The 25590-nt window shown below is 40.2% G+C and overlaps 1 protein-coding gene across 7 annotated transcripts in view; it reads left to right on the plus strand.

Moving 5' to 3' along the window:
• Nucleotides 1-25590, plus strand: part of PARD3B (par-3 family cell polarity regulator beta) — a 602509-nt gene that overhangs the window by 207834 nt on the left and 369085 nt on the right. For 6 of the 7 annotated variants that reach the window (XM_073306519.2, XM_073306521.2, XM_073306522.2 and 3 more), the window contains exon 3: nucleotides 1135-1306. The exons of the other annotated variant lie outside the window; for it this stretch is intronic. In XM_073306519.2, the coding sequence (XP_073162620.1) occupies nucleotides 1135-1306 (172 nt within the window). The remainder of the gene's footprint in view (nucleotides 1-1134; nucleotides 1307-25590) is intronic. 7 annotated transcript variants of the gene reach the window in all.

Below are 25590 nucleotides of genomic sequence, written 5' to 3' on the forward strand. Positions count from 1 at the left end.
CTTTAAACGTTTCTCTTTGCTTCAATATTTTACTTATCTCTGTGTATCTTTTTGACACAAATCTTCAAGGTATATCTATGTACACGCGCACACACATGCACTATATATGTATTAATTATAAAAATTAAAAAATAACCCCAACCTTAATGCTTGGTTTTTGGAATGATCTAGAAAGTGATTTGTGCCCTTTTCAAATTTATTCATAGACTAAATGAATCTCTTAATAAATCCTAAGTATTAATGGAAAAATTCGTATACCCTAAACTGCAGAAACCATTTCAGATGATATTCAGTGGATAACATGTCAGTTTAAAGCATAGGATGAAATAATTGCCTCAATGAAATACACTGATTATGAAGTTGTTAATACTGTTGCAGTCTCATCCTCTACCCTTGATGCCAGTGGATACTCTGAGAATGGATCAAAAGACACATGTGCCTTAAATTTAATCCCCAAAAGTTCTCTGATGTAAATGACACTGGGATTTTAAAACTGGAAAAACAAAAGAGATTATTCAATGATATTTTGTATTCTTGAACATGCTGTCTTATAAATACCTTATGTTATTGTAAGAACACAATATTCATCTATTGTCCTTTTTTATTTACCAGAAGATAAACCGAAAACAATAAAAAGTCATGTATACCTCATTTATATGTACTTGTGTTGTACTCTGGGATCCTTTTTTTTTTTTTTTTTTTTTTTCAGTGTTTAATTTTGGCCAACTGGATTTTTTCCCCTAATTTTAGTCTCTGAAAGTTAGCCTAGAAGAGCATGGAAGCAGTGCTTCAGTTGAGAGTTATTTTTTATGGCTGAAATAGGGATTTCTCTAAGTGGAGGTTTGTAATGAAAATCCTAAGAGAAATTTTCCGCTACACTAAGGTGCTAGCTAATGATGACACCACATTGTGGTCCTGATTCAGAAAAGCATCTCTTTTCAGGTCGCCGCTTAAGTCCCATTGAAGTCAGTTTATTTAAGCACATGTTTAAGTAGTTTCCTGAATCTGTGCCTCTATCATCTGTCATTTTCAAATCTGTTCGATACTTTTATCCTACCGTCAAGGCAATATTTGTACTGGAAATCAGTGTCAGCCATATTTTAAGTATAAACTGTAATATCTTTTGTTTTACAGCTGATTGCTGTGTACGATGAACAAGAATTGCACAATAAGATTGACAGCATCAGTGGCAGTTTGACAGACACACACAGCCCAGACCCTTTTGAGATGGAGGTGGCTGCCCAGCTGGCTGCCTTTCAGCCAATTGGTGGTGAGATTGAGGTGACTCCTACTGCACTGAAATTGGGTATGTGCGCATTATCTTCCAATTTTTAAAATGATTACTGATCATCATCTAGGAGGGGATATGTGCCATAGCCTCTCTACATTGCTGGTGTCTTGCCTCTTTATTTTCATCCTTCCTGTTGGTGTGTGTGTGTGTGTTGCATGTCTGCACTGGTGATAATGCTGTGGTGAGGCCACACAGAATCTTTCAGAAACAGGTGACTCCCATTTCGGTGAGCCCTCAAAGCAGCAGCACTGCCTGACAGGTATCCAGAAAATTAATGACAGTAAGGGATGTTTTCTTGTTTTCTACTAGAGATCACTAGTAACATTCTGAATAGAGAGGTCTCCTTAATAAACCAAGTATGAAGCTTAGAACACAAAACGTAAGAAGTAAGGCTACTACCCTGCCTTACTTTACCCTAATGTGACTATGTATTGTAGGGGTCTCAGAACAGTGTGTGATTAAAATTCCTGAGCACAAGTGGGTGGGTTAAGGATGGAATTTAAGTCTTGGATCTGAAATGTTTGTGCCTTTGTTGGTTTAAAGTTAGACCACTTATGACTTTTGAAATTGCATGTTTTGCATTCTGTTTGCTTTGGTTTAATTTCGCTTTTAAAAAAGGAAAAGACTGATAAATAAACATTCCACCAACATTTTAGTGAAAAGAAAGTTAATGCTGTGAACAGAACTCTTAGAGTTCTAGTTTGTGCCTGTCAGGGAAAGCATTCAATTTTACTGAAGTCAATGAAACCTTCCAGACTAAGGTTTACGTTATAATAGGTCATTTAGAGTGTTTGTAATTTCAACCTGCAGGATTTCTTCCGGCCTGTAGTCTTGGGAAATGATGTGTTCTTGCTATAACTTCCATATATTTAAGAATGTTATGAACTGTATTCTTGATATGTATGGAAAGGATTCATCTGTCTGAAGGACCTCTAATTGAATGAGTTAATATTCTATGTTACACACACAAGATCTAGCATGAAATGTAAAAGATATCTTAACATGTTTTGAAAAATAAATGCGATTTAGATAATCACCCTGATGCATATTTTAATGGACTAGTAAACATGCCTCATCTTAGCTCAATATTGTATTCACATCTTGGGAGAAGGACGGAATTATATTTCATATTTTAGCCTTATGCAAACTTATGTAAAACAACTAAATTGAATTTTTGTTCATAATGGCAATGCCAGTAGACCTTTAATTTTAGCAGTGCTGGAGGTCACCACTATGTCATTTACCAGACAGTTTCATTTTCATAACGGAAATGATGCTAGGATGTTCTGGAGTATTAAGGAGAATGAAGATAGTGTAAAAAGATCATCCAATTATGGTCCCAGTTAATTTCCAATCTATACACATGTTTCTCTGGAAATAAAAGTGAATATCTCCTCTAAAAATGGAATATGTAAAAATGAGGATGTTGGGATTCCATGTTTGTCTCAATGATTGCATTTCAAATTGGTTTCATTTAAATGAAGGGTTTTCTAACTGTCTACTCTAAAAACTCAATATGAGTTCTGAAAGTCCACCCATTTTCTTTCTGGCTATTGTATCTCATTAATGACAAAAATTCTGCAAAGCTAATTTTGCCCTTATTATCATCTCTGCTAGTCTATTGTTTTCTGTCCTCCGTTACACTAGATCCAAATCCAAAGACAAATTGAATTAAAAATGCAAACAAAACATAGTTATCGATACTATTGATGTATGAGCCAGGTTAGAATATGGTGCATCCTCTTGATTCTGCATTGGCTACCAGCAGCAAAAAGTAGTAAAGTGTTTTCACTGAAGAAAGATATGACTCTGAATATACATAGTGAGCAAATTCCTGGAGTAAGTCACTTTTCAGGGTAGGAGTGTACTTTAAGCATGTGCCAGAGTTCTCAGACTTTGAAAGAGTCTCTGAATGTACAAAAGATCTCTGAATTTACTTAAATAGGGGTTATATCTATGTGGTTCAAATGGACAAAATATATAGTTATTGTGTGCTTTAAAAATTCATTGAAGAATCTATACTTTAGAAGTCTGGGTCCACCATATTGTCCATATGATGGATGTGTTTTTAATGATGTCCCCAGAAGAATACCTAGCATATGGGGCTGAATAAACAGAAGATACTAAATTATTTCTTTTACAAACATAAGGGAATCCATATAAAATTTAAGAAACTATATCGTAAGTGTTGGCTGATCAGTCTTTATTTATACTAGATATGTTACAAGATATCTCTTTTGTTATTTTTCCTCTTTATCTTAGAATTATTTATTTCATATCCTTTGTGGTTGATGCATTCCAGATATTAACCAGTCCTACTAATACTACGATTTTAGTTTTCCCGTTACCAAGTTAGTTATTCTTGGTTTTCTGTTAGCAAGTCACTTGAACTTTTGAAAATGATCCAATACTTATTTCAAAAACAACCCTATATTTAACTTTAAAGCTAAAAGTACCTCAACCCCTATATTCTTTCCATATGTGCCTTAACAAAAAAATTTAAAATAGTATTTGGACCTTGGTTTTTATCTAATTGTTTTCATAATATTTAAGCACTTATCTCTTTTCAGCAGTTTACAGATAATTATATAACTTGATTATTGTCAAATTTAATAACTTTTTCTGTTAAATCAAAATTATTGCATAGAGAAACACATGGAAGTATTTGCATGCACTGTTATAAAAAGCTAAACCTCTCTTCTGGTGTTGCCTTTAAGAAAATGAAGGGGAATGTGATGCCTTTAATTAGGCCACAGTGTCTAAGTATCTGACATGCCCAAAATATGAGGTTAACTATTGGCATCTGATCCTAGACAAACATACTTGCACCACACGCACAGCAGAACTGAAGCAGGGTATCTGGTATTGCTGCTGACAGTGTCTGAATTCAGACTACAAAGCAAGTAAGTTTGTAATGGTTTCTTATTGCTAGAAGGGCTTTGCTGAAGTCTTTGGAATTCAGGACTGAAATTTACTGAGGGAACTGGAGTCATTTGCTTCAGTTAGATCCGTAAGTCATAATTTGGTCCTGGGCTTTAATCTTATTGGTTTCTTTTTAGGCCTGATTACCAAACAATTAACACTGAGGACGAGGCCTTTTTCTTAGTCTAATGTCTTATCCATGCAATAGAGGAATGATCTAGTAATTAGCTATGGCAACTTTGTACTTTTCTTTCATTCAGGTACAGATACATATATATCTATATCTGTATATAGATGTATGAAGATCTGACATACTTTCATGTGACCAATTTCCTTGTTTCTTCAAGAAGAGTAGCAATGTTATTTCCATTCTGTTGGGCGGGGATAGGACTGTAACAGGAAAATTGTGGTGGGACTGAATTCATTCTCCCTGTTTCTTGCCTCTCTTTGTTTTGTGAAATGGAAAGCACTCCAGTATACTGCAGGGCGCTTGCCCCTTCAATTCATAACTCAAATATACTTCATAAGAATATCAGGACTGCTGAGAATCACTGGCGACACTGAGTTGCCCTAAAACAAAACCTGCCTTTTAAAACTCATATTGAAAATATTAATTGCAAAGGTAATGTCAAAAGTTAAGTAAATTTAAATCAGACTTTCAGAAATAAGTTTCATACCCATTTTCCAGTTATTATTCAGGAGGTGGGAGTGGGAGAGTGAAGAATTTTATCTCCTCCTCTTCCTCCTCCCTCCCCCCACAAACCCACTTCCTGACCCCTCTTCAGGGACCGCTGTCATGAGGAAATTCTCTATCAGGAGGTGGACCCTTCCCTCTAGTGAGGGCTATAGAGCAGAGGTCCCCAAACTGTTGGGCACAGAGGAACATTTTGAGGGAGGGAAGTTGTTGCCCAGTCCAGCCCCACATGGGGGTGAGGAAGATGCGCCATCCAGCTCCACTCCTGGACCTGACCCCAGCTGTCCACCCTGCCCTTCATCCCAGGTGTGGCCCCAGCCTCAGCCTCCCTTACTCCTGTCCATGTCTCCCGGCTCCAGCTGAGGGGGGGTGGCGGACAGGAGTAAAGGGGGGGTGTGACCCCAAAACATTTGGGGACTACTGCTCTAGAGCAAGTGCAACCTCAGCATCAAGGGAAAAGGGTTTTTTCTCCCCATATTTCATAGTTTCAAAGAGAAGAGGAGGATGGAGACCCATTCTTCATCTACACCAGTTGAATCTTTATTTGCAAATCTAAATTTCACTTGCTAACATGGGCATCAATAATTTCTTCCCTGGAGAAGGACAGATGGTTCGTGACTCTTGACATGAAAGATACTTACTTTCATGTGCATATTCATCCATCCTGCAGAATGTTCATCAGATTCATAGTGGGACAAGACCACTACTAGTATACTTCTAGTGTACTTCTTGTTCAAGCTGGCAACAGCACCTGGGGTCTTCTAGAAGGTTCTCTCCATGACGGTGGCCCAGATGAGACAAAAAGGCTAGACTGTCTTCCTATAACTTGGATGATTGTCTCCCAATGGGCAGATCCAACCAAGAAGTTCAGTCAGCAACATTATCCTTTATCCATCTTCCGGCATCATTGGGAATCTGTGTAAACAGAAAAAAAAAAAGCCTCCTTTGACCCTCATTTCCCACAAATACTGTAGACTGTATAGAAGCAGCCCTAGACTCAACCTCAGCAAAAGTCTACCTCCCCATGAACAGATTCCAGGCCATGAGCAGCCTAATAAAACAAGTAATCCTCTGACCTCCAACCACAGTCAAGATCTACTTCTCCCATTTTAGGTCACGTGTCCTCGTGTACCTGCATAACACTGTTCAGCAGGCTTCACCTCCATTGCTTACAGGCCTGGCTCTAGTCTGTTTACTCTAGAGGTAGAGACAACATGAATACCAAGGTAACAACTCCTGCCAAGGTCATGGCTTCTCTTGTATGGTGGATGAACCCAGAACAAGTGCGTGCAGGAGTCCCTTTCTTTCCACCCACACCTGACACAACCATAATCAGAGGTGTATCCCTTGTAGTCTGGGGAGCACACATGGGTAGTCATGCTGTGCAAGACACACGTTCTCTTGTCAATCTCCTAGAGTTAAGGGCAGTCTGCATAGTCTGCAATGCATTCCTCCCACTTAGAGTCCTGTCGCATCCAGATAATGTCAGACAACATGGCAACCGTCTTCTATATAAACAAACATGGTGGGGCAAAATTTCTTCCTCTCTCTCTATATAGAGGCAGTCAATTTATGGAACTGGTGCATCAGAAACCACAACACACTTTTGGAAGCATAGCTACCAGGTATTCAGAGCTCTCTAGCAGACAGTCTCAGCAGTCACTTCCCCACAGGCCAGTGGGAGATGCACAAATCCACTGTAAACAAAAATCAGCCCCTTCCTCCCTCCCCTCCCCACACACAGTGGGAAACACCACCTGGGACCTTTTCAATTCCCAGATGAACAAGAAGTTCAGCTTATACTGCCCACAGAGCAGCACTTGGTTGGGGCTGCAGGGGCAATGCCCTTCTGTTACCCTGGACAGAGCACTTGAGATACACCTTTTCTCCAATGACACTGCTACCACAGATCCTGAAAATTATTCATCACAACAAAGCTTAGGCCATTCTCATTGCACCAGCTGGCCCAGACAGTTTTGGTTTTCTCACGTTTTATGAATGTCAACCTGTTCTCCAATCAAAATTCGTCCCTTCCTGTATCTATTAATTTCAGAGATTGACAAGATCAAGCATCTCAACCCAGACCCTCACCACCTCACAGTCTAGTATTTGGAGGGGCATGAGACCTAGAACATTGAGTCAGACACCATTCAATCTATTTTCAATCAAAGCAGAGAATACTCCGCTGGAAAATGCTGTCTCATTAAATGGAGGCATTTGTCTACCTGGACGCAATAGAACCAGTTATCCCCAGAAACAGTGGGTACTCCTGCTATTTTAGATTACTTCGTCAACCTCAAGGTATCAGGGCTTTCCATTTGCTTCCTGTATGCCTATCTAGCCGCAATCAGTGCCTTCCATCCTCTGGTTGAAGACTATTTTATTTTTAAATACCCCACAACAGTCACATTCCTGAAAGGTCGTCTTTGGACCTTTCCACCATGATGAAATGAACATTGCAATTGGACCTCATTCTTGTACTCTATTTACCAGCCCACGCTTTGAACCACTGGCCAATTTCCCACCTATCCATGAAGGTTGCCTTCCTAGTTGCCATCATGTCAGCCAGAAAGGTGAGCAAATTGGGAGCATTCATGGTTGCCTTCCATATACCATATTTCATAAGAAGGTTATGCTATTTCATTCATTGAATGCAGAATGTCTTTAACAAAATAATACTGGTAAAACCCTGGACAAATTCAACAGGTTTAACAAATTTATTCCACTAAAATTAGTACCATTTTCATTTTGAAAGGGCACTTCATTTCCTGTAGAAACTATTTTTCTCTTCAAAACTAAGAAAAAATATTGATGCAGAACTACAAAATGTCTGTGAAGCTCCCCCCCCCCCCCACTTTTCCCAGAGATGAACATTTTCTCACAGATCTTTACTAAAGACTGCTGAAAGTTTGTAAAGCACTCTCAAAATGCTTGTCTAAAGAAGTCCTTTTAAAATGAAGTTACTACCATATAACAGCTCTATGTAGCCAGGTGCAGGAGAAGCACAATTTGAAAAATCTCATACAAAGGCAACAAAGATTTAAAAGAAAAAAAGATTGTTTGAAACCTGTGACATTATTATTTTATACTTCAGCCAAGTTTTTTTTTTTTTTTTTTTTGCCAGTCAGTCACAGGGGAAAAAATGTGTTGATTGGTTCTGAAGCTAGAATATATTTATAATAAATGTATGCACTTGTGCACAATATGTCTCCAACTTTTAGACGAAATGACACATTTTTCAGTAGTGTGGGTGTCAGTTACAGGGCGAGCTGTGCTTTGACCCCTTTTAGTCCCCCTCAAGTGCATCCATCGGGTAACAGGCTTAGCTTCTTTAACCTCTCTCAAAGGGTAAAACCCCATGAACCAATTACTGTTGGACTAGATCTGGTTTCTTAACCATGTTAACACAACAGGCCTAACTGTGTCTGGCAACTGTAAGCCCTTTCACTCCAGGGACCAGCAAGCTGATTAAAGTGACTCAAAAGCAACTTCTTCAAAACATTCTTTATTTTTCCACTCACAGGTATATAGCATTCAGAGGGAATGGTTAAAACAATAAAAACCATATTTCCCGTACTTGATCCCTGATCTTTCCTTGCAAATTTGGTAAGTTCCATTCAGCTCAGTTACCTCCATCTCTGGATTTAGAGAAGCAGACTGCTGCTGTAGAATGCTGTTTCTCTCAGAGACTAACCTCAAGTTGATGGCTGATCATCCTCCTTCCTGCTTAGTCTAGGATCTTTTTTTTGTATCCCCTTGGATCCTAAATTCTGCATGGGAAGAATAAACCTTGCCAGATTAATTGGAGCCAAGTTGTAGCTACCCTGTTGTTTCCCCACGGCCCCTAAAATAGTACCTCATCTTTGCCATTGCTGTTGGTTTCCCTCTCACAGCCTCCTTTAATGTTAAAAGGTAAACTGAGGTACACGTTATATTTACAAAACATAATACAGATATTACCCTCATTTTCCGCAACAGGTATTCATTTTGGTGTCCTGGCCAAATTTCTATTTGGCTGATTAAAAATAACAGTAGTTAGGTATAATGGTGTGTGTGTGTGTGTGTGTTTCCTTCCCAGGTATCCAACATACTAACAAACATTCAGAATTGATAAACACAGCGGGAATCAGAAACAACCTGTACAAAGCATTGTAAATGAGCTGTGGAATTAGTTATGAGTTTTATCAGCTCTCTGAATTTTTACATAATTTTTTTTCTATTATTGAGTTAGTGTTTGATTTTTCAGTTTTCCATTTAGTGATGCTTCTTTTTGGCTAGTGGTGGTTTTCCAAAGACTTTATAGAAAAGGAACTAAATTCCTTTTGTAGATTTAATTGACTGGTACTCTTCAATCCTTGTTCTAAGCTATTGTTGTAGTGGTATTAGACACTTAGTATTGTCATGTTTCACCTTAGAGGTAGGTTCCCTTAGCAAACTATATACATGCATTTCATCCATTACTTAAATGCTTTTCTATAGCTCAAGATGAAAGGGGTTGTATAAATGTAATAGATACTAAAAATAAATAATCTACAGTACTATTGGAGTATTTTTATGCTAATAGATTGAGATGTTAAAGTAGATAAGCACTTAATCTCAGGACTATTAAAAAAATGAACCACTGACACAGGAGGGGGAAGATGTGCTTTCATTAGTAAAGAGGGGTCTAATGTCTTGTATATCAATTGATTCCAGTACCACAAAAATATTGTCAACTCTTTTTTTCTTTGAGCTGCTTACCAGTATTGGACCCATATTGAGTCACTCTCTACAAATCTCTTCCAAAAGAAAGGCCAATCACATACAATACTGTGCTCATAATAGTACAGAGTGTTCATGAATTTTTTAAATCTCTATTGCATGTTGCTGCTAATCTAATATCTAGTGAAAATATGCTTGCTAAACACTCAGCTATAAGTATGGGGAATACTTTCAGTGTGATCATCAGCTTCATCCACCAGGTGAAGCTTCCTGCTGTTCACAGGAAACTGATAGCGTTACCAGAAACCCTCAGCACCTAACATTTCACTATATTTGCAATTGTCCTCTGCTTTCTAAATATGGTTACGTATTACTTAGAGTATAGTAAGGTTTAGCATTTCTATTTCTCAATGTAGCCACTCTTAAACAGAGGAATATCATATATGTCTGAGAATCTAACATTTGTAATTTATTCTGATCCCATAACCTTGCCTTGTAATTAGACATGTACCCACAAATGAAGTCATCATGAGCACCCTCACAGTTTCCTCTTGTAGTTTTTATTTAAGTATTCTCAGCTAGTATTTTCTTCTGCAGCGTGAATATTGGAGCTGAAAAGGTGAGTTAAAAAGTTTAGCTTTTTGTTTTTTTCTGATGTCAATTGGTTATTTTCCCTTTCAGTCCAGTTGGGCAGAAAAGAGAGTGCTAATATAATTATTTATGGAAGATCCATCTTATGGATATGTCACTTTGAGTCAGACATGCCTTCGTGATTTGCTCAGAGTTTTCTCATTTGCTTTATCTAATAGATGATGGTCCACTGTGCACGAATGTAGTTGTTTCCTTTCTACTTTGCTTCTCCTTTGCATTAAGAACTGAGAGAGAACTAGCTAATACTTGACATGCCTGCATTCTGAGGTGGGAAGATAAAGTAATGTGTGCTTAGGTGCCATCATGAGATTTCTACAAATGGGCCTTTCCCATTTTTTTTTTCTAATCAAACCCAAACAGGTACCACAATCAATTAATCGCATGCTATCTGATTTGCTGGAAAACAAATAAAGTTGGGTTTTCTCTTACAATAAGTTCTTAGTATATTGTTAAATGTACGCATTTATAAGTAATATTAGTATTTGGCAAAACAGAGTCCAGACAAAGATGAATCATAGGACAGGAAGGCACCTCGAGAGGTAATCTTGTCCAGTCCCCTGCACTCATGGCAGGACTAAGTATTATCTAGACTATGAAGCAGCCACACTAATCTTTTATGAGGCATCAGCAGCTCTTGATCCCATGAAGTTTTGTTGACTTATTTGTATCAGTGTGCATTCTCCTGCGAGGTCCTACAGAGATTTGTTTTGTCAACTAATTCTGTATGTGAGATAGATGGGGGAAATAGTGAGACTGCTGATTGCACTCTTTTACTCTTAGGCCTGTTCTACACTACACAGCTAGATTGATGTAAGGCATTTTACGTCGACCTAATTATGTCAGTAGACACACTACAGCCTTGTCCCACCAATGCAAGTGCCCTCCTATACTGACATAAGTCCTACACCTCTTGTGGAGGTGGAGTCATTATGTCAGTGTAGTTAGGGTGATGCTGTGTCCCTGTAGACACTGTGTTACTTACATTGGCTATTGGTTGTCTTGTCAATTTCAGGCCTTCATGCTGGAGCCCTAAAATTGAGAAGAAAGCCAAGCAGCTAGAGCCCAGCTGCCCCTGGTTCCCCGCTCCCAGCCAGGCTTCACCCACCAGGCTCCTCACTCCCCGCTCAGGGAGGTGGAAAGCCCGGCTGGGAGTGGGGAGCCGAGAGCCCAGGGTTCATCTGGCTCTCAGCCCCTCACATTGCCCAGTTTACTGTACAGCTTGAACATTGTTTCAGATAGACTAAGAAATATCTTGCATGTAGGGAAAACTGTTGTATTCACCTTTTACTTTGGAACAATCTTTTTCTGCAATTTTTACTTGCTGCCTGAGTACTGTCTCTTATATGCACGTAGTAATGACTCCTCTTCTGATTCAAGGAAATGTGCACATGCAAATCTTTTCTTAGAAGCTAGTTGGTTTTAATACAAATGTATTACAAAAGCATGAAACATTGTTTACTCTTTCTTTAAGAAAATATTACTTCGATCACTTTCTCTGCCTCTGGAAGCTTCTTAGTAGTGGTATCATTCCTGTGCATTGTTTGTTTAGAGGATTTATGTGGATGACAGCATGCTTGATAGCTCTTCTGCTCTGCAGCATTGTTTAATTTGGTTTTAAATAATTGTGATGATCAATTAAAGCCTACTAGTGCTTTTTAAAACAAATGGTGCCTGTTTCTGGAGCTCTGAAGATTTGACGATAAGTTCTCTTTTCAGTCATTGTGTAGGCATGATGTACTTTGAGTTTGTGACTTAAAGTTGAGCTTGAATCATGGAGTTAAAGTTTGTACTAGCACAGGTGAAGTTTACCCTCTCGATAGAACTGGAATAGTATTGCAGTGCTTTTATAAAGAGACATAGGAACAAGTAATGTGTATGTCTTCTGGAACATTAAGTAAGGAGTATATGACTTTCTGTCCTGACTTCTATCTCCTATCCAAAAGTGGTGCCATATCTGAAATGTCCAGGCTTTCAGAGCTTATAGGGTTTTTTTAAAAGATATGATTATTTTTCTGTGGAAACTACAATGCATTTTCTGGGTATTAGGCTCCTTTTAAACATACGTTTTCTGTGCGGATTTTAACCTCACACAGATTGTGTTTCTTGATTCTCTCTTTTAATGAGTATTATTGCATCTCTTGCTATGAAAATTGACAACTTTTTTTTTAAATATGAAGAAAAGCTATATTTTAGATTAATAATTTTAATTTTAATATTGATTAATAATTTTTCTGCTGTTCTAGTCAAATTAAGACTGTCTTAGCAAAATAAAAACCCCTAAATAAGGCCAAAAAAATATAATCCTGGCCTCATGGAAGCAACCGCCTTTTTTTCTTTTTTAAATCCGAGTCCAGATTCATAAATTTTCATGTATATATTTAATTTGTATTAACTTATGTCTGTTTGCTATAGACATCAACATACCCATTGTACAGTTTGACCAAAATAAAATACAATTAAGGAATTCAGACAGTTTGCCCACTGCCATATAATCCTTACTCACTTTCTATCACCCACTGTAACTTTAGCACTTTCAGACCCTCACGTGTTTAATTTTTGTTAGCCATTGTCTTTGGGAGAAGCATCCCTTCGTATCTTGTTGGTTTTCAGGGCAGACATTTAGTGGCTTACCCAGAACTGGAGAAAGAATCATTAATTTATTCTATTTTGGAGTACTTGGTTTTCCTTTTCCTTGATTCAGTCCACGGTTTCCCCTAGATGCACTGTGAGCTGACCTTTATTTTGTTTTCTTCATAACTCTGTTACCCTAGTACCGAGAACTCTGTTTTCAGTAGACATTAAGCAAATGAAGAATGCAACTGCAGGCAAAGATGTCTCTCTTTCATGCCAAGGAGCTCTCTGCATATGCTTAATAAGATCGGTGACAAGATGAAACCACACAGAATATTTGGATGGAAAGCATAAGTGCTCTTATTACCCTTTGAGACTTGTTTGAAAGGGAGTAATGAATCCCTTCCCACACACTCCTTCACAAAGCCCACTGGTATTGCCAGGAGGAGTTCTGAAGCTATTGGGTCTATTATCATTGCCATACTACATCCATGCCTAAAGCCAGTCCATAAGGTTCAAGTATGCCTATGAGATTGTGAATTGATTAGAGCAGCTCCAATACCAGTTTAACCTTCCCTGAGAAATGGGAGATTAGACAAAGTGTAGCAACAGGTGAGGTTAAAAATGAGATTGGTTCAGGCAGGTGTTTGACCTGATTAAGGATAACTGGTACCCTGCCTTCACAAAGGGAAGTGGTTATTCTTGTCAATAATGGGCCCAGAACCTCCTTAGCCACAAGGAGGCAAGGGTCTCATTCAAGCTATGTGGAGCAAAACAGGATGAAACCCATCTGGAGACAACAGTTTGTTTGATCTGACATTCATGGTTTCATCCAAATAATCTTGGATGCAATCTGTGTTTTCAGAAAAATCCATGGAAAATTTCTTATCGTAAGAAGCTTGATATTCTAATAAAGTTAAGGCAACTTGTTGGTGACATAAATGCAGACAAAAAATTATTTCCGTTCTCTCAACATTTCTCTCACACAGAAATGTGTAAATTTTCTATACCCAACTGATAGCACTTGGAGTGAGGTTTTTCACAACTAGCACTCTAGCCTCTTTCCTGGCCACTTCATTAACCATCGGTGTTCTATAACTGCTTGCGTACACATGAAATTTGTTGCAGGATAACTTGAATTATGTAATGTTTAAGTGCCTTATTTCCACAACCACATTTTTTTGTTACAAATCATCTGGCTTTTTAATATGGGTTATTAAAGTGGGGTTATGAGATGTGGGATGAGTTTATCTGCAGCAGAGTAGAGGTGGATGTACCCCTACCCCGGAACAACTGTTGCACATCTGCCAAGACCTCCCACTGTTGTTCCACAGAGTGTTTCTGGCTACCTGGGTTGGCCTGTCTGTTTACCTATGTGGGCTATACTGTTCCAGGGTCATCCTGACCAGATGTCACCTCTCCGTTCAAATGCTTATGTGTAGCCAGGTGTTGCCCTTTGCAATTCCAGAAAGTGGAGAGTTTAGATACCTGTGTTATACTCCTATTTATTGATCAGGCATGCCTCATGCTTCATCATGGTCTGATGCAGAGGTCCTGGACTTCATTGCCCTTTGCAAGAGGAGCATGAACAGGCCCATCTAAATTATAGCCACTGGAATGCACAACTATAAAGCAGCTGTCTGAGTAAATGAGGGAAAGGGGGTATAACTGGGACCCAAACCAGTGGCTCAGTGTGACAGCCTGTATTCCTATCATCACCATTTTTAACAAAATGGTAGTGTATTTTGAAACAAAATATGCCTTGTGAGGTATTATTTGAAAACTCCTAATTCGCTGATCATTATTGTCCTGGTACAATATGTGTGGCAACATTGTATGTAAAGTTATAAGATTCTACTGTATGACATTAGTGAGAGATGATATAAGTCTGCAAAAATAGCAACAAACCAGAAACAAAAGGCAAACCGACACCTCAGCCAAGTGTCAACAAGATCAAATAGATTATCACCTGGTCAAGTGACCTCAGGTGGAGGTGATTTTCAAAGAAAGCGAACTATAAGAATGAGGAACAGACACCCCAAAATAGCTCTCCCTTCATCTCTACTCTTGGCATCGACAACACTTGAAGGACAAAGGAAGCATCATGGGACTGGCTCCTGTCTGAAAGATTCAGCTAGTAACACTGCTAGAATATGAGGTGAGAGACCTTTTGCTTTGAATTCATTTAGCTTGTTACATTAGATATTAATTGTGTTTACCTTTGATTTTCTTGTAACCAATTCTGACTTTTATGCATCATTTTCTGTAGTCACTTAAAATCTATCTTTCTGTAGATAATAAACTTGTTTTATTGTTTTATCAAAACCAGTGTGCTTGGATTAAAGCGTTTGGGAAACTTCATTTGTGATAACAAGATTTGTGCATATCATTTCCCAAATATAAAATGGCAGACTTCATATGACCTTGTATTGTCCAGGAGGGTGCTGGCGAGTACAAGATGTACATTTCTGGGGAAAAGTCTGGGGCTGGGAGTTTTCTGGTGTTGCCCTGCAGTGTAATTAATGAGTGGGTGGTTATAGCACTCATGCAGTATAGCTGTGAGTAATTTACATGCTGGAGGCTGTGTGTGGGCAGACCAGGAGTGGTTGCTCTCACAGCGAAGCAGTGTAAAAAGTCAGCCCCTGCTGGAGAATTGAGGGGGGACAGCTGTTTCACAGTCCAGATTGTACCCTGGGTAATGTGTCACTCAGTAAGGGAAAGAAGCTCAGTCTGGGTTATAAGAATGTGAAGGATAATGATAGGGAGATCTGTAAATTATATATATTTTATATATATAAAAAAGAAGTTCAAGGGTTGAGATTTTTATGAACTCTTGTGTGCATCCCAGGGGAGGTATAGAAAGACAGAGGAGTGGAGGCAGGGGTTCCTGGAACAAGACAAAGAGGAAAGGACAGGAAAATGGCTAGATCCTCACAGGTGCATCTGCTGAGGATGGTATTGAGGCAGACGCTCCTCTGGGCTGTTTTCTGATCAAGGGCTGCACCGCAGCTGAGGCATTCCATGTAGCCTTCTACTTCTGAAATCTCCTTATTCTAGGACACACCATTCACTGCAACAGTGCCCAGGAAAAGGGCCTTTTGGAGGCATTCTACACCACAGAACAACAAAGGAAAACAGGAGACAATGGACGTTCTCACCTACAAGAGAGAAGCTCTTCTATTGCCATTCCAGGATGCAGAGAGTAGTTTTGTTGGATCATATTAAAGAAGTTCTGTATTAAAATCACAAATGAGTTTGATTCCCCATAGTTTAAATTCCAGGGTATTATTAATTAAGAGGTCTCTTGGTTTTTGGTACTGTTTCTCTCCCTCTATGTGTGAAACTTGCAAGCTGCTAATTGTGTTAGTACATTCTAAGACAGAGTCTATTCTCAAAGCAATTCACAAGAGAGAGAGACTCAAAGCAATACTCTAACAATAGAAACAGCACCCAGAGACTCCCCACCCTTTTGTTGTATTAACAATTGTGATTAAAATAGAGATAGAGGATGTATGTGGATGGATGCTTGGTGTGGATAATAACTGAATGATCAGGGAGGTGCCAGCCTAAGAATCCAGTGTCCATCGGCTGAAGAAGGCGTCAATTGGAAATAACCAGAGGACCCCCCCGGAGGGCAGACTGGAATCCACCCAACAGCCTCAAGAATGGGAGAACCAAAGAACAAGATAACATCTTGGAGCCGTCAGGAATGTGCTATCTGCTGATTGATTCAGCAACAGCATGATGAAGCAATTCCCATAGACTGGCATAGGAAGAAATTCCTATAAAAATAGACTCTAAAAAGTGAGAACTTTGGGGTCTGATTCTGCAAACCAACTTCCAGGAGCATCAGATGAGCATCTGACAAGGCCCTGCTCCCTCCTCATGTCCAGGCCACCTGGCCAGTGGCTTGGCATGAGCAACTCTAAGGCTGGTAACTATGATAACAACCTTGCAGAACGTGTGTGTGTGGGTGTGTATGTGTGTGTGTGTGTGTGTTTGTATGAATGAATGTGTGAATAAATATGAGATTGAATGGAATGTTATAGCTATAACTAACTGCTTACTATGATTCTTTCTGTATTCACAATAAATGTGGTATTTTGCCTTTTTCCCTTTAATAAGATCCTGCTGGTTTTTATTTTATTGGTACAACAGTTTTAAGTGCCCTGTGTGCACACATTTGTGACCTCAGAAGTGCAAAATTGTTTTCACGCTACTCTTTACGACTTCTTAAGGTTTTGTTTTTTTCAATTTGCACATTATGTATGTGTAATAATATTTTTGTAGTGCTCTTAGAATGACTAGGGGAATGGCAATGCCATGAATGTCTATAGAGACCATGGGAGAAGAAGTCCGACTTGTAATGACAGCAAACAGTCCAGAGTTTCTAAAGGTCCTGGTATCCTGTATCTTTCCAGACCACCGTGCATTAATAGTGCTGAACCTTCTGCAGTGATCAACCAGGTCTTGCTGCATCATGGAGAAATAGCTGTTTCTGATTCTGAACTCTGAGGCGTGGTGTGGGGGGGCGGGGCAGGCAAAGAATAGCCATGTGTCCCCCCTCAATGACCCCAATGCAACTTGGGGACCCCAACAATGCCAAACCATTAACAAACTCCTGTGCATTGTCCAGCCTTATGACCTTTATGGGACAGCACCTTGTAGACAAGAGTGCACTCTTCCTGGACAACAGCCTTGATGGTTGATCTGCTAACACCGAACTGGTTAGCTACTGACTGGTAGTGTTCAGCTGTGGCAAGCTTCCAGATGACGATGGACATTTGCTTCTCCGTGTTGAGGAGAGCTCTCTCATAGGTGTTCTGCTGCCGCAGCTCCCGGACAAACGCTGCATAGATTTCCGGGAAAGTGTCTTTTGATACCTTGCAGAACTGCCATCACTGCTGGTCATCCCAGGCTTTCATCATTATCCCATCCCACTAGTCAAGCCCCAAAACAGCAGTCCATCAAGTGAAACCGCTTCAGGAAAAGATGTAGGAAAAGTGTCATCTGCTCAACTTCGGCCTCTTCCTCAGGTGCCCTCATTGCCCTGGTTCTGATGTCATTGCACAACTTCAGATATGCTTGCAACAGCCTGTTGATATTTGATCACCATGAGGCTTGCAGCTCTTGCCAGTGTTTCCTCCAGGCTGCCTGACAGTGCTTTAAAAATGGTGCTGGCTCGCAAACTCCAGATGGATGATGGGAGGAAAGGAGAGTAATCAGGGGAATTATTTAGTTTGAGCTGAAGCCACTGAGTTCCATTGCCTTCTGGGAGGAATACCACAATGCGCAGAGAGAAAAGTCCCAGCATTTATGAAGCACAATGACAGAGCAATGCACTATGGGATGTCTGACCAGAATGCTAAGTGTTGATTTTGAACCATTGCTGTGCTTTGTGGCTGCAATCATATGAGACAAATATATTTTACTTGCGAAATGTGATGTGTATGTATTGCTTGTGCAACAGGTGTTGCAGATCACATGACATAACATGGATACACCAAACAAGAAGTTTCAAGTTTAGACAACTGCCTATGATCAGCAGTGATTCAATGAAGAAGAATTGTCCCTCAGAGGCACCTGGAATTCAATTCAATCTATACACTTCCTCGGAGGAGCATTAAAAACAGCTGCTCCACGATGACAGAGGTGATCATAGGCCTTGATATCAATCTGCATCTGGCAAATGTAGTGATTTAAACCAGGGTCTATTCAAACTCCAAATTTTGGTCCTGAAGATAAGATCTCTTTTAAGCATGATACATTAGGGAGAAAAAAAATGTCTACAAGCAGCACAGTTATTGGTAATTCTTCTGTAAATGTGTAATGCCGTAAGATAAGGAGGCATTAACTTCTTTACATGCTGATATTTCAGTTCTGAAGTTTAAGGGTCTGGATTAACTGTACTACTGAAAATTTAACATCCAAGATTCTTGTACTAGTAGGTAAATGTGTGAACCCAAGATGATATATTTTAAAACTTTCAATCCCTTAATAGTTCTATGATGTGTCACTCTAAACAGTGAGAACCCCAAAGCAGTTTGGCTGTGGACATATAAAGCATAGGTGCAATTACTGTGTTTTTAAAAATGTAATAAATGAAAATAAGTAGGTGTTTTATAATGTATGCGACAGGAAAAGATCATGCTGTTGAAGCTTCTTTGGGCATCCTTAAAACAATATATAAATAAAAGGCAGCATTTGTTAAAGCCTCTTTAAGATTTTACTTGCACTTGCTTTTTCCTAATATGAAACCCCTCCCCCCCCCACTATTTCACTTGATGGGGGTAGGGTTGCTTTATGAATTAATCCAAACTGGAGCATACAAAAGGGTTCATACTACAGAAAAGGATCTACTTCCATTTGGAGGATTGGATTGAGTCAATTGCCTGATTGTTTGTTTGCCTAGTTCCAGTCTGTTAATCTAATTCTTGTACCCATGAGAATTTAAACATCACGGTGATAGGCACTCTAAAAATACCTAGGACAGATAGTCAAACATCTTAAATTATATAGATAGCTGCTATTATGAGTAATTAAAATTGGCTTTAACCTAAAAAAGAAGAGGCGCATTACATAAGAGAAAGTGGCATAGCTTTGTAATGAGGCTAGCATGGACTGCCTACTGAGAGTTACATTTTAAGTACCTGTTAGGACAAATGCACATTGCCTCAGGTGATATTAAGTAATGAGACTGAAGGCTAAGTGAATTTAACCATCCTAGTTAATATGTGCTGTCTTAAAATGCACTGACTGGCTGGAGTATCTCTTTGATTGTAACATGAAATTTCTGTAGAAAACTAAGGAAAATAGACCTATTTACTGGCTACTAACAGTATAATATGTCACAGACAATCAAACTGGAGTTCTAATTGTATCTCGGGTTCTTAGGATATTATATAAGTTGTAGTAATGTGCTTTCCTGGATTAAAAGAAAATGTTATTTTGTAATGCTTGCTTCGTTTAGTGGCTAGGTTGATTCATTATAAAACCAGTTTAAAAAGCCAGTGTCAGCCCCGGTTTGAATGGTTGTTATTGTCTGTTTAGTATGCCAGATATTTTTCAGCCAATAATTATCCAACTACACTGAGACTGCAATTTCAGACTTATACGGTGTTTTGTATTTTTGTGTACTTTCAACACTGGATAAAAGTTTTGAGATTTGAGCAAAGGCAGTTGTAAAATTTCTAGGGGTGTGTGTGAGAGAGAATTTTTGTTGCCTGCTGGAGAATATGTAATGCAGAGCCAGTCAAAAGAGTAGTTGTCATTGGAATGACCTCTCCAATTGACAATTGTATACACACTTGATGGGCAGCTTTTTCCCATCACAGTCAGCGTTTTAGTGTGCAGGAACAAAATTTGAAATTATGACTTTAATTTTGTAGATGGTTTATTACAAATCTCCTTTCATCCAGTTTATGGTACTCAATCCAAGCATGTATGCTTACTTCTATAGACATTTTTCCTTTTTATTTGAACAAACCAAGGCATAGGCGCCGACTCCATGGGTGCTCTGGGGCTCAAGCCAGCACCAAAAACAAGTAGGGGGTGCTCAGCACTCACCAGCCACAGCTGTTTGGCAGGGCTGCTGATCAGCTGCTTGTGGGAGGGCGGAGAGCTGTGCGGGGGCGGGGGGCTAAGAAGGGGTGCGCTTTGGGGCAGGAGGCAGAGCGGGATGGGAAGAGGCGGAACAAGGGCAGGGATATTGGGCGGGGGGGAAGAGGTGGGGGGAGGACGGATCTGGGGGAAAGGGAGCAGTGGGGGTGGAGCACCCACTGGGAAAAATAAGTCTGTGCCTATGAACCAAGACACAATGTATTAGAGAGTTAAGACCTGCTAACATGATTTAACCATAGTATTAGTATTTTGTACATTTAACATTACTTCTCTGGGCTGTTTCATCCCAAACTAGTGGTGTAGCCACTTGGTTGTATTCACAATAACCAACAACGACAAAACTCACTTTCAAATTCACCATATGTGATTTGATATTCACCTATCCAGCACTGTGTTTGTGTGAAAAGAAAAGGAGTACTTGTGGCACCTTAGAGACTAACCAATTTATTTGAGCATGAGCTTTCGTGAGCTACAGCTCACTTCATCGGATGCATCCATCACGAAAGCTCATGCTCAAATAAATTGGTTAGTCTCTAAGGTGCCACAAGTACTCCTTTTCTTTTTGCGAATACAGACTAACACGGCTGTTACTCTGAAACCTGTGTTTATGTGGTGGAGGTGGACAAATGCCACAGTGGACCAATACAGGAACTGGCTAATGATCTCTTCTGGGGACAAGGCCCCACAACACCTACCTGCAACACCAAGCCTAGAGGAAATAAAAAGGGAGGAATCGGATTTCAGAGTTGATGCAGAGAGAAACTGGACATTCTGCTGAGTAGTCGAGAGCAAAGAACTCTAAGGGTATGTCTACACTGGCAGAGTTACCGTGCTGCTCAGAGTGCGCTGAAGGGAAACCGCTGTTGTGTGTTCACACTGACAGCTGCCTGCGCAATATCATGTTCACACTTGCGGCACTTGCAGCGGTGTTCGGAGCGGTGCACTCTGGGCAGCTATCCCACTGAGCACCTCTTCCTCTTCTGCTGCTAAGAGTTGTGGGAAGACGGAGGGGGTCATGGGGCATCCTGGGTCCTGTCCCAATGCCCCATGATGCATTGCTTTGTATCCCAGCAATCCCTGTACTTTCGTCCACATTTGGCACCATCTTTCAACGGTTTGTGTACTGCGCGCTCTGCCTCTTTGAGCTGCAGGAATGGATCCTGCACTGGTGACCAGTATGCTGCTCGCTCTCACTAGCACGCCACGAGTGGCAGAGGGGTTATTCCTTAAACTACGAAGGCAAGAGGAGTTCGACATTAATCTCTCCACGCGTAGTAGCTACAACACAAGATTGCTTGTGGCATTCACGGAGGAGCTGACCACAATGGAATGCCACTTTTGGGCTCAGGAAACAAGCACTGAGTGGTGGGATCACATCGTGATGCACGTCTGGGATGACAAGCAGTGGCTGCAGAACTTTTGGATAAGGAAAGCCACATTCCTGGGACTGTGCGATGAGCTCGCCCCAGCCCTGCAGCTCAAGGACACGAGAATGATAGCCGCCCTGCCACTGGAGAAGCGCATGGTGATTTCACAGTGGAAGCTGGCCACTCCAGACTGCTACCAATTGGTCGCTAACCAGTTTGGAGTGGGAAAGTCAACCACTGGACTTGTGTTGACAGAAGTGTGCAGGGCCTTAATTGCATCCTGCTCTGAAAGACTGAGACTCTGGGCAACGTACGTGACATTGTGGATTGCTTTGCACAAATGGGCTTCCCTAACTGCAGAGGGTGATAGATGGCACGCATATTCCAATTCTGGCACCAGACCACCTAGCCACTGAGTACATTAATCAGAAGGGCATTTCTCAATGGTTCTCCAGGCGCTTGTGGATCACCATGGGTGTTTCACGGACATTAACCCAGGTTGGTCTGGAAAGGTGCATGACGCATGCATCTTTCTGAACACTGGCCTGGTCAGGAAGCTTCAAGCAGGGACTTTCTTCCTGGACCAGAAGATCACCGTAGGGGAATTCAAAATGCATTGTGATCCTGGAAGACCCTGCCAACCCGTTAATGCCGTGGCTTATGAAGCCATACATGGGGCAACTTGACAGCAGCAAGAAGCAGCTCAACAACAGGCTGAGCAAGTGCAGAATGACTGTTTGTGCTTTTGGCCATTTAAAGGCCCTCCAGGGCTTTGTTCTGGGGTGCCATGTTGTCCTTTCGGTCCCTCTTCTCGCTGTCCCGCCACTCCTTCAATTCTTGTTTTTCGGTCACGGAATGCATCATGATCTCACGCAGAAAGCCCTCTCTAGTTCTTCGTGGCTGCTTTCTAATTCTGTGCAGCTGTTCAGCCAGCAATAACAAAGCAGGAGGCTGGGCTCCCATGGTCATATCTGGGAAGTCAAAATGCAACATTTTACGGAAGCAGTATTGTTTGTAACACACAGACCACTGATTCAGTGATTTGAAACACAGCCACTATTCACATACATGTCACTAACTGGCTGATCCCAGGCAAACACACATGAGCCACAAGACCCCCAAAATGGTGAGTAACCGCAGGGGCAGGGGAAATCAGTGTTCTAGGACTATGCTGTACACTGGGCACGTGGCTCTTGGGGAAAGCCAGCATTGTAGGGGGTGCTTTATAATCATTACTGTCCCCACATCTTCCACAGGCTGTGTTCATTATGGAAGATATCTTGCTGCTGAGGGTGAGCAGAGAATCAAGGGAGGGTCTTCTCCAAGTCTGTGGCTTCCGCCCTGGCCCTTATGTGGCTCACCTGTGTATAACAATGTTGAAGGAGAAGGCTTGGAATAGACTGTTGTGTTATTGCTCACTTATGTTCTCTAAAGTCAGACACTAAGAAAAGTGTTGAGTTTGAGCCTACACAGAGCAAGTGAATTGTGTCTTAGAGCAGAGGGGAAAGTAACCTGTTTAGTGTATGCATTCATATCTCATAAAAACATTTATGAACTTTTTTCTGAAATAAAAATAAAGTAGTGTTTCAGTGTATTCTGTATGGAGATGTTTCCTCTGACATTGTATTTATCCAAATGTTTCAGTTATTAATTGGGCTCAAATAGCAGAACTACTCTCCTCTATTTTCCATAATGTAATTAATTTAAAATCTACGTGTAAAAAGGGCTGTGGTTTATAACATATGCTTGTTTCAACTATTATTTCAGTTTAAAAAAATATTCTTTCCAAAACATAAGGGTTAGTGGAAAATGTATTGTTAACAGTGAATCTCTGTAGATACTAATCCTTTGGCAATGTGGTGCTAGATAAATTGAATATGGTGGATCTACATTAGTTGAAACTAGATAATACACAGTTTACTTTAAGGGAGAAAGATTGCAGGGTGTTTTCTTATCAGCTTTGTCAAAGTTTAAATATATAATAATAATGTTGACACAGCCAAGTGTACATTACAGCATTTAATGTCCAATAGGATGCTGAATTTTTGGTTCTACATTAAAACTATAGAGTAGGCGGAAAATCCCTGCATTAATTGAGGTTATAAAATATGGTCACAGGGGGGCATTTGCAATTTTAGAGGTACATTTGAATTTGTCATCTGGAATTCGTGAATCTCACAGAAGATGAGATAATACTTTCAGTTCTTGAACATAAGTTTGGGGGGTTTACAATACCACCAAATACTTTACCTGCAAACAATAGTGTATCAAGATAATCTGATTACTTGACCTGCCCAGAAAAGGATGTTGTGTTTTGGCATTCAAAGAAAGAACTGCATTGTGTATCTGATCTTACATGGATTATTATAATAAATATTCAAAGCCAATGCCACAGCATAAGTAGAATAATATAGAAACATAAGGTATAAAAGGAGAGTAAGGAGGAGGAACTCTCCACCCCCTTAAATAAGACTCAATAAACCAACAAGATCACTTTGTTCCCTAATTGAGGTAAGGAAAAAGATGATAGAACTGCCTGTCTTTATTTAAAAAAAAAAAAAAAAAAGGTGTCCAATTATCTAAACTAGTTCTGCACTGTATGGAAAAAGAATGATGGTGCTCAGTATGTATTATCCGTGTTCTCAGGGGGGATAGTAGTGAATACATTCAAGATAGGTATGTGTAATGGGCACATGCCATGCTTTTACTGAATGTATTATCAAGGTACCATTATCTATGTGTACTGTACAGCTAGGTTTGGAAGGATTCAGTTTTTATTGGTAACTGTTGGTAAACATCGATTTCACCACACACACACACACACCTACCTATGAAAACATATTTCCATCAGTAATAATCAAAATTTACAGATAGGCAAAGTAAGAAAAATGCTGCTTGAGAATTTATAAAAATTTTATGTAAAGATATTTACTTTGTATATGTTAAAAATTTGTTGTAACAGTAATAAAGCTTTAACTTTTTGAATCTCAGCATTTACCGTCATTAAATAATTGTCTAACCTTTCCCCCATAAGTTTGGGGAACTGTGAAAATTTAAATGGATGAAAATCTAAAAATAGCTTTAAAATAAACATGGATCTTATCCATCAAAATTATAAAAAAACATTGAATTCTTCCAAGCCTATGTACGTCCTTATTACAGTTTTTTAATTCTTGTTAGCTTTCTCAAATGGATTTTTTAGGTGTATCATGTAAAGTGACAGTAGACCCTTGATTTCCACACTATTTGTCTCTTTCACAGGGTAGTAGCTAGTGACTTAGTAGGAAAGTATTTTTATGAAATACCTGAAACAGTAAATGACATACCAAAATAGTATCTGGTTTTCCCATGGCTGGCCATTTAATTGCAGAAAACAAATGGCCTTGGCTTTGTTTATTGCAATAAGATAAGCTTAAATAAATGCCACTCACTGGGTTCTGATTACTTTCTGTGGCTTTGTTTGCATGCTACTTAGCTGGGAAATAGTTTTTCAGATACAACTGATCCTAGCATATGACCGAGGTCCCCAAACTGTGGGGCGCACTCCCCTCGGGAGGTGCAGAGGAATGTCCAGGGGGTGCGGTGGGGCCTGGGCCAGCCCCCACGGGAGGTGGGATGGGAGCACCACCCAGCCCCTCCCCACCTCTGCTCTGGCCTGGCCCTGCCCCCAGCCACGTCACCAGCCCTGCCTCTGTCCCCATCCCCAGCCTCGGTGCAGCTCGTTCCTGCCCCCAGCTTGTTCCTGGCCCAGGGCCAAGGCTGGGGGTGGGGCT

This window comes from Lepidochelys kempii, chromosome 11 (assembly GCF_965140285.1).
Source record: "Lepidochelys kempii isolate rLepKem1 chromosome 11, rLepKem1.hap1, whole genome shotgun sequence".
NCBI lineage: Eukaryota > Metazoa > Chordata > Testudines > Cheloniidae > Lepidochelys > Lepidochelys kempii.